Here is a 14183-nt window from a genome sequence, read left to right as displayed (position 1 = left end):
TATCTCGTTGTATGCATGCTAGGCCGGCTGGGCTCCAGCGCAGTGGTTGACGTTCGCCTGGAGGACGTTGAGATGCCCGGACATTATTCGGCCATCTCAGCGTCTGCTGTCACCACTTGGTTCCCCCCTTGGGATGTCTGCGAGGGGAACTTCCCGCGAGTTAATGGGGGTTTGCACGCCATGCCCCCCATCACGTGGCCCGCCGGCCTGCCAGCGTCCGCGCACACCGCGCAACGAGCGGCGGCCGAGCACCCGGCGGCTTTGTGGCCAGCCTGTCCGCAGCGATAGCACAGTGTGCTGCGGTCAGTGCCTGCTGGGCACGTGGCACCGACGTGCCCTAGTCCCAAACAACGGAAGCAGTGCCTGGAACGCGCCTGCAGGAGGTGGACGACCCCCCTGCTCCAACCCATCGCTATTTTCCCGGCTTGCAGCAGTTTTTTCCCTGCTGCTGCCGGAACTTCAATGTGGGCTGTTCCCGAGCCCATTTGCCCTACGCGAATGTTTCTCACGTGGACTTATCCCGGAGAACAGCCCCCCTCCTTCGCCACCGCAGTAGCCAAGCGCTCCGCCGTGACCGCGTCGCTCAGGCCTGAGATTCGCATCTCTGCCCGCTTCTCAGGCCGGAGCACCTCCACCTCCTCAGCCAAGGCCTCCTTTAGACGAGCGGCGAGGGCATCGGCCTTCTCCCCACACGTGGAGCCGGTCACCTCGATAAGTCGCGCCCCGGTCGCCGACTGGCGAATTCGAAGCGGGCCTATTCCCAGCTCGTTGAGGTCGATATTGCTCTCGGCCTTAAGCAATGTCGACCCGTACGTGGCCCCCCTGGCTACTGCCTCCGGCCGTAACTTAATAATTACGGCCGCAGAGCGAGGGAGCGCCAGCCTAGGCTTCGGGGTCTCCTTCTTGGCCGGCGGCGTTGAGGCTGCCGTTTTTTTTGTCACCGGATTCTTCGCCGGCGGCACTGAAGCTGTCCGTTTGTTCGCCGCCGATTTTCGGCGGACGACTTCCGTCCAGCTTGCCCTCGGCTCCTCATGGGGTATGGCCACCTCTCCCTCCTTCCGTTGAGTGGCCGCTTGCTTTGAGGTGGAGGGACCGAACGCAGTCCACTCCACCTCCTTAACCTTTCCCTTTCCTTTGCCCTTTCCCTTCCCCTTTCCCTTGCTCGATGCTAGGGGAAGGGTGGGGGGCTCCTCCGAGTCTAATTGGGCACCCACACTAGCGCTAGAGGCCGCCGTCATTCGGTTCTTGTTCGCACTGGTGGCCCTTGTAGCTCGCGCCAGTGGTCTGCTGTCCCTAGCCATTGGGGTGCCGCAAGGAGGGGCAGCAGGGAGCTGAAGAGCCGCCATGCGGTCGTCCACAATGTTGCCGACCATAATCGCTATATCCTGCATTAGGTCGGCAGACTCCTTTCTGCTCGTAGATTCAGCCACCTTTTTGCGGCTATCCTCGAACTCCCGTTTGTAAGCGCGTATCTCCTCACGGCACAACTCCAGCTCCCGCGCGAGGCGACAATTGTCCGCCCTCAGCCTTCGGACTTCGTCCGTCTCGGTGCGGACCACTAGGGACTCCAGCATCTCCCTAATGGAACCGGCGGCCCTTCTGATTTTGGCAGCGTAACCACCCTTGAGGTTGACTGACTTCCCAGTCAAGCCGAGGATTAAGTTAAGGTTGGCCTCAGAGGCCACCCTGAGCTCCTCGGCCCCCCGTTCCTCGATATTGTCTATCTCGATGGGGGTCTCCTCCATATGACCCCCCACACCCTGCTCCTTCCTAAATGCTCTCTTGTCAAGTGCCGCCTCAAACTCTTCCTCCCGGTCTCTCTCCACGCGCTCTCTCAGAGCTGCTCTGGCGCCCCTGAGTGTGGGTGCCTTGCCCCTTTTGGCCACTGGACGGGTTCTACTCCCCGCGGTCGCTCCCGTCCCTGTCTCCATGCCAGAGTTTTCAGAACCCCCTGAGTAAAGGCGCTTTCGCCCCAGCTCCGACTCAGACAACGAGGTGATGGAAATATCTTCCAGAACTTCGATACCGCCTTCTGCTTGGCCCTGAGAAGGGCCTTTGGGTTGGCCCTGAGAAGGGCCTTTGGGTTGGCCCTGAGAAGGGCCTTTGGGTTGGCCCTGAAAAGGGGCCGTTGGATTGGCCCTGAGAAGGGCCGTTGGATTGGCCCTGAGAAGGGCCGTTTGGTTGGCCCTGAGAAGGGCCCTTGGCAACTCCACCTCTACTCTCGCGTAGAGGAAGCATCGTTTAACAATCGCAGTCACAAAGACAAAATAATCCACAACCAAGTATAGCCTATAGCATTCAGTCACCTGCCTGCCACCTGCGTTACCGGGGTCAGGACAGGGTCCAGGGGAGACGACGAGGACGTAGCTAGAAACACTTGGGGACTCCCGCAACTTAGAGGTATGGAATAAATGGCGTCTATTATCATTATTAGTTACTAGCTGTGTGACTTCGTCTGCGTGGAATTTAACAAAATAGTTATGATTCAGTTCGCAGAGTTATAAAATTAAAAAAAAATCTAAAATAAAAGTAGCCTAAGTTATTCCTTAATACATCAACTATCTGCCAGTGAAAGTCCCGTAAAAATCGGACCAGCCGTTTCAGAGATTAGCCGGAACAAACAGACAGACAGACAGACAAAAAATATTAAATAATGTTATTTTGGTATATGTACCGTACACACATACTTGAATTTAGTAAAAAGCGGTTATTTTAATATTACAAACAGACACTCCGATTTTATTTATTTGTATGTATAGATTAGATTTACTCGTAAAGCAATTGCGTGACGTTTTATAGCTTGTAAAACTTGTCGCAGACTTTTACAAAATCAAAGAGACAATGTTAATCTACTAAAATTTTCGCGTGCATTTAGGAGTGGACATAGTTTAGGCGAGGCCCTGCCTATCCTTAAAAACTAACGGAGCCCTTGACAGAACATTAATATAAGTTGAAGTTTTATATATTTATACATAGGTAAATCATACATACATTTTTCTTTAACATTTGCACATATCTCTTGGTTTAGTTGTATATTTTAATGGCTTTATTTTTTATCATCATCAATCATCATTATCGTTTCAGCCTATTGCAGTCCACTGTTAGACATACGCCTACACAAGTTCGCGCCAAAAATGACGTGAACTCATGTGTGTTGCCCATATTCAACCACGCAGGCGGGTTGGTGACCGCAGGGCTGGCTTTGTCGCACCGAAGACGCTGTTTGATTTTTGATACCACCAGGATTTCTCTAAGAAATTTAAACTATTCTACATTGCCACGTGAAGTACCCATATTGGTCACGACGACGATCACTTCGAATTTATGTTACTTACGATAATGCTTTATTCCTAAGAGAGAAAAAAGTGTGGTTTAGACCACACGAATGAAAAAAAAAGTTCTTTAGCCCCATGTATATGTATATATGGGAGAAACAGAGAAAGAAAATGTATGCTTGCACCTTTCTCTTGCCCCTACAGTAACATACGAAACGTAACTCTCTTTCTATGTTCACTAACTTGTCTCTCCATCTCGACTTCCGTTGGCCAAGCCCGATCACACTTTTCGTAACGCTCTCATCATGCATTCACCAGATTACTCCCCAAGTCAATCATGTGAAAAGCAGTTTTACTTCAAAAATAGATATTGCGTGCTAGTGTGAAATATCTCTTAAGTCCTCAATGATAAGGCCAGATGCTATGGAATAAAAATTCGTAATATAAACACGCCTCTACAATCACGTATAAATCTAATTAAAAGAACAATACCATTATACATAGTGTTTTATAGGAGAAGAAATTTATCTTATGTATTAGCTGTGGGTAATTTCTTTGAATAAGTAGGTATATTTTTCTTGTTATATTATGTAAGACAATTAAAACGGCTCTATAACCAGGTACACAGTAAACAGGTTTTATATCTCATTTTACGTCTCGTTTCTCCACTGTTGGTAAAAAATATTTAGTCTTCGCTGTCTTACGGCGGATCTATTGTTACACGTAAGTATGCCTTACAAGTCATCCATAGTCACTCACAGTTTCGAAACGGACATGGTGATTTTAAAAAATGACTATCCACAATGGATTTGAAAACACAATATTTAATTTCATCAAGTTATCTTAGCTATGACATTTAAAAGTAAAAGAATGGTACGTGTAATCACATTCTTGTAGTGTTGTTGTTCACTACCGTGGGTTCTCTAATAATGACCTGCGCGGCCTGATTTCAAAATTAGTTTTAAGCTCACTTCTCAGCACCGTAAAATAAGTAAAAATTCAGTGGTTTTAAGGAAAAAGAAGATAAGTACATATATTTGAACTTTTCACAGTATGGACAACTAATAGGAAAGCAACTCATTTGATTTGATAAAAAAATTCCATTAATTTAATGTTCAATATTAATGACTTAACTCCTTGCTGCCATTAGACATATTAATATTTTGAATCAATAGGTGCAAAAACCTCATTTTTTCAAAGTTTAATTTATTGATTTAACTGTAAATTGATTTACCTCCCTTTTCACTGACACCATATGTCTGTAATCGGCAGGTTTTGAAATATAAAACTATAACCGAAAATAGGTATATACTTAAAACGTACTAATTTGTAGAAATTGAACGATTTTCACAATAAATAATTGAAAATTAGACAACAATGTATTAAAACAATGTTCAACAATGTTCGAATTTATCGTTTAATACTGACATCGTCATAAATAAACATTACGTAGAAGTATTTCCATCGAACAGCCATTTGAAAGGGTATTGCATTCCTTTTTAATTACTCCGCATATTTCCTTGGTATCTAAAAACAAAATTCCAATTGACTGTCAAATTCTAAGGAACTTATGAACAACTTTTGAATTTCGTACCTTTCCGCTTAGCATGTTTTATTCGCCTCACGCGTGTTTTTTTAACAAACAGCTCAGTCAGCATCCAAATTATAAAGATTTCAATATAAAGTCTCAGAAGTAGCTCCTTTTTATGAGCTCAGAATTCAGAGTTCTTAATGATCTCATAAATGGGAAGTCAATTTTTTGAGGTCTAAATTTTTATCTCTTTAGTGTTAATTTTTGCTAGTTAAGAAAAAAAAGCTCTTTGAGACCTCTTTTTGATGAAAGTCTACGTTAGGTGGCATACAACTTCTTGAGGTATTAAAAACGTCATTCAAACGTAGGATCTGAAAGGATCTGAAGTTCAAATCATTGAGCTCATACGGAATAACCTAAAACGTCATTTTGCTATCTGGGAGGTTACCTACCTACGTCACAGATATTATTGTTAAGCAGGCTTGAGACTCTGAATATTGGTATATATAACTATTGTTTTCATCGGTATATATAAATACTGTTTTCCTTTATTAAAACAATAAAAATTACATAAGATTTCATTCAACAAAAACAACGTTCCTGAAATAAGCAAATATAAAACTGGAAATGATATAACTTGATATAAATAATAAAAAAGCTACAATACAAATATATTTGTTCGATTTTTTACTCATTTTTGATTTAATAACAAATAACCTACTGTCATCAACTGTCATGTGAAAAGACTAAAATTCACTCTGCTCTTTGGTCGAGTGACAATTACAAGTGTTTTCGTTGTTGCGTAAAGTTTTGCTTATTTTTCTAGTTTTTGTGTATAGTTTTACTGTGTGTATAGTCTTATTTGTTTGTTTTTGTCGTGTATATTGTAAGCGTAAGTATATTTAAGTAATTAATTATGGGTTCCGAACCCCCTGACCCTGGTGAAGGTTCCTCTAATTTCTCCCAAACAATGGAAATAGATGAAACTAATAATAGAAAAAGAATTAATAGCGATGCTAATTTATCCCAACCTAAAAGACCCACTAATAATTTTCATCAAACACCATCCATTCAATTGAATTATGTCACGCCGGAATTTCAAAATGAAAAGAGGTTATACTCGACCGAGGATATTGCCCCTTTCATTGTCCATGTTTCCAAAACAGAAACTAATCCCAATAGTGGAACTATTCTGCGGCCTATTCAATTCGGTCAGTTTTTACACAAAAATAAAGTAACTAATATTGTGATCGACGGCATAAAGCGTATTGGGCGTAATCGCGTATCGATTGAATTCAAAACGTCACAGCAGGCTAATTCCTTTTTAGATTTAACAGTTCTTACTAGCTCTGGATATACTGCATCTATTCCCAGTTACAGCGTATCTCGCATGGGCATCATCCGTGCAGTACCTGTTGAATGGTCCATGGAAGAACTAGTAACGAATTTACAAGTTCCCTCTGGTTATGGGGGAGTGGTCAAGGCCCGGAGACTAAGTCGAAAATCGATTAATGAACATAATTCTCCTGTATGGATTCCAACACAGTCTGTAGTCCTCACATTTACTGGACAGAAACTCCCTCCCCATGTTTATTGTTATTTTACCTCTTTGCCTGTAGAAACCTATGTGTTACCCACTATCCAGTGCAACAAATGTTGTAGATTTGGGCACGTTAAAGCACAGTGCAGGTCAAGTCCAAGATGTTTCAAATGTGCTCAGATGCATGAAGGAGAAACTTGTACAGTAGAAACACCGACCTGTCTATTTTGCTCTGGTACTCACAATGCAAACAATACATCTTGCCCAGAGCATTCCCGACAAAAGGCAATCAAATTAGTAATGTCTCAAGAGAGTATTTCATATTTAGAAGCTTCAGCCAGATTTCCCCAAGTAAGACGCCCTTTTGCAGACACTGTTAGATCTTCTCCTAACAACAATATTATGTCAACATCTCCCAATTCTAACCATTCTAAAAGCATATCTTACAAAAAAACAACATTCACCGCTCGCCGGCCAATCCCCACTGCTATTCCAGGATATGACCAACTAGCTCATCGGGATATTGTGAGGGAACCTATCTCACAGACTCTTAATGGATGTGCCTTGACACAGGAAACCTTATCTCCAAATGATTACCTAATAGAACAACTCGCCAACATTCTTATTAATATTATCTCCCGGTTTAGTGACACCGGACTACCGAACAAAACTCTCACCAGCTTGACTCAGCTAACTACTCTATTGTCCAATAATGGAAAGCAAGCTGATCCAGTGGAATAGCCGTAGTATCAGAAATAAAAAACATGACCTTATTCACTTAATTAATATTTTCAACCCATCAATTCTAGCTATCCAGGAAACATGGTTAAGACCTGGCTTTCGCTTCAGAGTTCCCGGTTATGCATGTTTCCGGGATGACAGAAATGATGGCCATGGTGGAGCTGCTTTATTTGTCTCCAATAAATGTATATATTGTCATGTCCCTCTACCTGTACATAGTGAACATATAAATGTCGTGGCCGTCCGCTCTTCTAATATTACTTTTGTGTCAGTATATCTCCCTAGTCCCACTTCTTCAGCTTTATCCGAATTTTCATCTATTATATCTTCACTCCCTGCTCCCCTTATAATATTAGGTGATTTCAATATTCATCACACCTCATGGGGATCATATTTTAATGACAATATGTCCCCACTACTACTGGATCTAATAGATAGCAATAACCTGGTAATACTTAATAATGGTTCTCCTACCCGACGTGTCTCCCCCCTACAGAATCCGAGGAGTGCAGTTGATCTGTCACTGTGTTCCTCTTCAATATCTCCTTCACTCTCTTGGGCAGTATTACCCAGCAGTTTTGGTAGTGATCATTTCCCAATAACCATCTCGATAACGTATTCCTCCAGATTAAATGTTATTACCGGCCAGCCCAGATTCAAATATAAAGTGGCAAAGGCAGATTGGTCTAAATTTGCATTAACCACCGATAATGAAGTTAGTCATATTCCACCAATCACCTGTGAGAATGTTCACTCTCAATATACTCATTTTAAAAATGTGTTTATACGTTCTGCAGATACATCAATCCCTTTAAAAACTACTGAAAATCATAGACGACTGTCTCCTCCGTGGTGGGATGCAGAATGCACTACTATGTGTAGACTCCGTAAGTCTGCTGAACGGTCGTATTCATCATCCATGACTATGGAAAACTTTCTTAATTATAAAAAGGTGGCAGCGGATGCGACTAGACTATTTGCTCAGAAAAAGAAACTTGCGTGGTCACGCTTTTGTGAAAGTCTGTCCCCGGATTCCCATTCCTCTTTGGTCTGGAATAATATCAGAAAATTTAGGGGGTCATACTTTGTATGTGATTCTCAACAGTCTAATGATACATCTGTGTGGATAAATGCTTTCGCACAAAAGTTAGCACCTTTATCTGCCCCAACCTTTGAGGAATGTATTACTCATATTTCTGCGTCCCTTCAACCAACAGACTACTTCGATTCGCCGTTCTCTATGGAGGAGCTTCAGTTAGTGCTACATGTTCTTCAAGACTCCTCTCCAGGCTTAGATGGCATTCCCTATTCTTTTATTTTCAGAAGCGGTCCAGCAACTCAAAGTGTATGCTTAAATTTTATGAATGCCATTTACCAATCTGAGGTCCCTCCTGAAGAATGGCGTACTCAAATTATTTTGCCCATTTTAAAACACGGAAAACATAGCTTAGACCCCAATGGATACCGCCCAATAGCTCTCTCGGCTACTTTAGCAAAAATTCTAGAGCACATGATTAAAAAGAGACTGGAATGGTTAATGGAGAGTAAAGGCGTTATATCTAAAACTCAGTTCGGATTTCGAAAAGGTTATAGCACCACCGACAGTTTAGGAACTTTTATAACCGACATACGCATTGCTTTTTCGAAGAATGAATCAGTGGTAGGATTGTTCCTTGATATATCATCTGCATATGATAACGTGCTTCTTCCGATACTCAGGCAGAAAATGCTCCAGCTGAGTGTTCCAGTGAAGATGACTAATTTTATTTTCAACTATCTTTCTTCTCGCTCTCTTATTATCTGTTCTCAAAATTCTTTTCTACCCCCTAGGTTAGTATGGAAAGGATTACCCCAAGGCTCTGTGCTAAGCCCTCTCCTCTATAGTATTTATACATATGACTTAGACCTTTCTATTAATTGCTTTTGCAATGTTCTCCAATATGCAGATGATATAGCAATGTACATTTCTTCTAAGAATATTTCAGATTGTTCCACTCGCATGAACTCTGCCGTTAATTATTTAAATGATTGGCTGGATAGACATGGCCTATCCATTTCAACGGAAAAAAGTACAGTGGTGGTTTTCTCGCGCTCTAGATCCATCCAGAATATTAGTATTTACAATAATCTTCAGGTTTTTCCAATGAGGAATTGTGTTAAGTTCTTGGGGGTTTATCTTGACTCTAAGATGAACGGTACTCATCACATCAACCATATCACTCAAAAATGTGAGAAGAGTATAAACATTCTTCGCGCCCTCTCTGGTGTATGGTGGGGCTCTCACCCATATACCCAGAAACTCCTATACAATTCTCTGGTTCGTAGTCACTTAGATTACGGATCGTTTCTCCTTGAGCCATGCAGTAGAACTTATCTGAAATCGCTAGATAAAATTCAAACAAAAGCTCTTCGTATTGTTGTAGGTGCTATGAGGTCATCGCCCATAAATGCTCTTCAAGTTGAGTGTGTTGACCCACCACTTCAACTTAGAAGGCAATATTTATCTGATAGGTTTGTATACAAAATTTTACAATCTACTTCCCACCCACTTATTGACAAACTTCATTATCTGTCACAGCTAGTTTCTTCCTCAAATTATTGGATGCACAAAAATCTTCCATGTCTTGTGATCAGCTATCGAAAAATCGCTCGCCTACCTTGTCCCATCTTTCAATGTCGACTTAATCCTCTATTTGAGACGCCTTTTAAATCTCTTGTATTCTCTCCGAATATAATATTAAATTTTCCAATAGATAAGGGTTCCTTTCTTTCCAACTATCAGTTTCTACAAATCATTAATGAGCAATTTAGAGATTGGCTGCTTATTTTTACAGACGCTTCCAAATTGAATGAGCATAGTTGCGTGGGTGTAGCAGTGTGGATTCCGAGGGTTAATGTGATTTTGAATTTCAAGCTCCCAGCTATTTCATCGGTTTTTTCAGGAGAATCACTAGCTATCCTAGAAGCTCTCTCATTTATTGAATCCCACCAATTAGATAAATCCATTATTCTCTCGGATTCCAGAAGCTCTCTGGAGGCAATTGTTTCTAACCAATTTCACTCAAGAAATAAGTTCCCAATAATATTAAAAATAAGGCAGTTACTTTTTGATTGTCATTCTAAAAATATTCAAGTAGCGCTGGCATGGATTCCAGGCCATAGTGGAATAGTTGGTAATGAGAGTGCGGATGCCTATGCTAGAGAAGCTTCATCATCAGGCTCGCTAAGCCAGTATAAAGCACATTGCCATGATCTTTTACCACTTGCTAGAAAGAATTTAATAACTCAGTGGAATACCCTGTGGGCTACATCTAGTAGGGACAGAGGCAAGCATTATGCCTCCATCCAGGTTGAAATTCCGGTTAAACCATGGTTTTTTAAATACAGGAAAGCAACAAAAACCGTCTGCTCAACAATCTGCCGCATGCGACTTGGACATTGTTGTTCTCCTGTATTTTTAGCAAAAATTAGAGTCCGGGACCACTCTATTTGTGAGTGTGGTTTGGATGAAGGCACATTGGATCACATTTTCTTCTCTTGCCCAAAAAACCGTTCTTTATTCGACTATCTACCTCCATCTATTCCCCGTCCTATCGATTTTAAATCTATTCTGTCGCATGTAAATACTCCCTTAGTAGATATTTTAAGTACATTTATTTTAGATAACAATATTAAAATGTGATGTTTTTTTTCTAACATACTAACATTGGTTGTGTTTGTCTTTTTTTAGAGGAATAAATGGTGTGAAGCAAACCGTACATAACCTTGTAGTATCACAACGCTAATCTTACGAGCAGAGTCTTCAAAGTAATTGATGGAAAACACTCTGACTTTGGCAATTCCTATGGGAGTCCAATTATAAAAGAAGAAGAAGAAAGACTAAAATTGGTCGTAGTTTATCATAGACTATAAATAATAATTACGGTTTCTAATAACACCATCTCGTCGTAACGTATCTTCGATAGATGGCGTTATTCGATTCGCTTATTTACCATTTGATACGGGTATTAATCTTTTTCTTAGACTTTTTTGTGCCTATTTGTCTAAATATTCGGTCTTGTAACGTACCAAAAAGAATATATATATATATATATATATATATATATATATATATATATATATATATATATATATATTGTTAGCATAATATCGATTATTTTAATACGTTTCGTGACGTCGTGCAACAGTGTTAATAAAAATAGTTCCCTACCCGCTAATACGTTTTGTAACGTCATGCAACAACGTCTATAAAAGCAGTCCCTACCCGTTCAGAGGGCTCTTTTGCTTCTCGGCTTTCGGAGCGATGGGTCGTTGTTTCATGACGGGTGCGTTGATCGTTTTTGTGTTCAAGGTAACGGTTGTTTGCTTGGTTAATTTAAATTGTAATTCTCGGTCATTATTTTCGATTAAGTTAGTGGTTAAGGTTAATTTTTGTGATAATTGTTATATTTGTAAAAATGAGTAATAAATAGAAGTTAAGTGTTTGGTTTTCTGTTTTTTTTTTTAAATAAATAAGTTTGTTTCTCCTAAATATATATATATATATATATTTAATAAATAAATATACATTTTTTTTGATTTCTTCACAGAAATGGGTTCACATGAATAGGATGGAGGAAGTTCTTCAATTTGTGGTTACTATGAATATTAGAGCAAGTAAACAAATCGGTCGGTATAATATACACCTACAATTACGTACTAGCCGATCCGTGCTTACTTCATTGGGCGTTAATTATTATTTTTGTGTTGCAAATCTATACTTCTATACTAATATTATAAAGAGGTAAAGTTTATAACTTTGTTTGTATGTAGGAGGTAATATTCGCAAATACTGATCCGATCATGAAAATTCTTTCAGTAACAGAAATCTGCACTATTCAGGAGTTCTATAGGCTATATTTTATTGTAATTGAACCAAAAAATTCAGTAAATAAGAAAAAGATTAAAATATATCAAAATGGTAAATAAACTAGCGCCATCTATCGCTATTAGAAAACAATTTATTAGTCTTTCGTCGTTATTGATTTAGTCTTATTTTAGTCTATCGACGACGTTTTCTCGATTTTTGATAGATGGCGTTTGAGCAACATGTTATTTATTTAAGTGCTATAAAATTTGTTTTTTAAAATATGTTATTTGGTTCTGTATTTTAAAATAATAAATACACGATATTATTACGATTTTATTCATCGCTGTAGGCACCCACTGCCGTAACTCGTAAGCCGCTGTAGCGCGGCGGGACAATTGGACACTGCACATCATGTACCGCGCATCGCATGACCGTTTTATTGTTTTTTCATCTATACAGCAGACGCAGTAGCAGACGTCGACGAAATTGAAACACAACATAATTGCATCACAAAGATAATAATTACCGCCCAGCGAAGTGGGCACGGGTCGGTAACGTCGACGTAATTGAAACACAACATAATTGCATCACAAAGATAATAATTAACGCCCAACGAAGTGGGCACGGGTCGGCTAGTATATAGTAAAGTTTTCAACTCGCTCGCATTTCTCCGACTTGACTTACACATACTATTATTATTCACCGATTTTTTTGTTCAATAACAATAAAATATAGCCTATATCACTATTGAATAGCGTAGCTTTGTTAGTGAAAGAATTTTCAAGATCGGATCAGTATTTGCGAGGATTACCACCTACTAACAAACAAAGTTAGAAACTTTTCCTCTTTATAATATTAGTATAAATATAGACAGATATATACAATTAAGGGGACTATTTTATGTAACCCATCATATAAAATAAAGTATTAAGTTAAAATTAAACACAACTATTATTTCTTATCAAATTTATTCAACTTTAAAATAATACAACTTAAATGCATCCTTGCACCAGTATATATAAACTTAATAAATTTCAATTAAAGAACTACGTTGACAAATAATAGTCTCAATGTTAGATGTGCAAAAATTAGCATATTGAAATAGTCAACCAGCATGCTGGTAGAAACATGGTCATTTTGGAAAAACATTGTACAATTGACCACTAAAACAAAGCAGAAGTATTTATAAGAATACAGACAAAAAAAAATTAATTGGTCACTCGTAGTTCTTTTTGTTATTATTTAAAACCCTATCAGATATTTTTGTTTACTAAAGATAATATTTTTATATAAATACCGAATATATTGTTTTCAAATATTATCTTTAGTATCACAAGTCAAAATAGATTATTTAGGACTTTAGTTGAATGAATAGATCAAAGACAAGAACGCTATAAGTTGGCCAATAGTTCGTCAAAGGTTGGTCGAAAGTACAATAGTTGTTTGGCGAAAGTTATTTATTATTGAGCAGGACTTGCAAGCACATAATTTCAAATATACCTACTTATTTATATCATCTTAAAAATATATTTACTATTCTAAACATTACACAAGCCAAGTTTCATCTGAATAGGTAAGTTGATGATCTAGGATATGTATTGTAAAGAGCATTTTATTTACATGATTAGAATTTTTTGTGATAATTGTACAACACGTAAACAAATCATATTGGTTATCATTTTTATTTAGTCATAGGGTAATGTTTTATAGCCTGTTACTAATAAACATGCAATATTTGATTTTATTACTTTTAAAATAAATATATTACAACATTCACAAACGGTCGTTTGTTCCTAAGTAAATAAATATTACATACCCCAGATTCGAGAAGGAACCCACAACCCCTGGAGCAGAAAGTAGGGTTACTGCACACTGCGGCAAGTGGCTAGGCTAGTCGCAAAGTATTTATATATATATATATATTATTTTTATGTATATATCGACTGTCCCTACGTACAGAATCGAAACTGAAAATTTTCTATTTTTTTTTTATTGCATGAAAAAACTACTTTTTATGTATATTTTCAAAGAAAAAAGAGAAAATGCTATAAAATACACATAAAATCACATTTCTCATGAACTTATACTCAATATCGATACTTAACAAATAATTCAGCGTAAAAAATGTAGTGCCTTTTTTCAATTTCGATATTATACGTAGGGACAGTCGATATATTTAACAAAATAGTATTTAGCTTAATCAGCCAGCAGCACAGCATAAGGATTAAGTCGCTTAGCTTATTAACA

General features: G+C 39.0%; 1 protein-coding gene and 1 long non-coding RNA gene across 2 annotated transcripts; both read right to left on the bottom strand.

The window, feature by feature from the left end:
- Window positions 1-515: 515 nt before the first annotated feature.
- Window positions 516-2428, bottom strand: LOC123661433. The gene is made up of 2 exons (XM_045596394.1): window positions 2327-2428; window positions 516-2042 (listed from the first exon to the last, which is right to left on the bottom strand). The coding sequence occupies exons 1-2, from the start codon at window positions 2426-2428 to the stop codon at window positions 516-518; spliced, it is 1629 nt and encodes a 542-aa protein (XP_045452350.1).
- Window positions 2429-4635: 2207 nt separating this feature from the next.
- LOC123661684 lies at window positions 4636-5554 on the bottom strand. The gene is made up of 2 exons (XR_006744380.1): window positions 5259-5554; window positions 4636-4802 (listed from the first exon to the last, which is right to left on the bottom strand). It is a non-coding gene; the product is annotated as an uncharacterized LOC123661684 (long non-coding RNA).
- Window positions 5555-14183: the final 8629 nt, after the last annotated feature.

This window comes from Melitaea cinxia, chromosome 17, assembly GCF_905220565.1.
Source record: "Melitaea cinxia chromosome 17, ilMelCinx1.1, whole genome shotgun sequence".
Classification (NCBI taxonomy): Eukaryota; Metazoa; Arthropoda; class Insecta; order Lepidoptera; family Nymphalidae; genus Melitaea; species Melitaea cinxia.
This window is presented reverse-complemented; position numbering and strand designations above follow the sequence as displayed.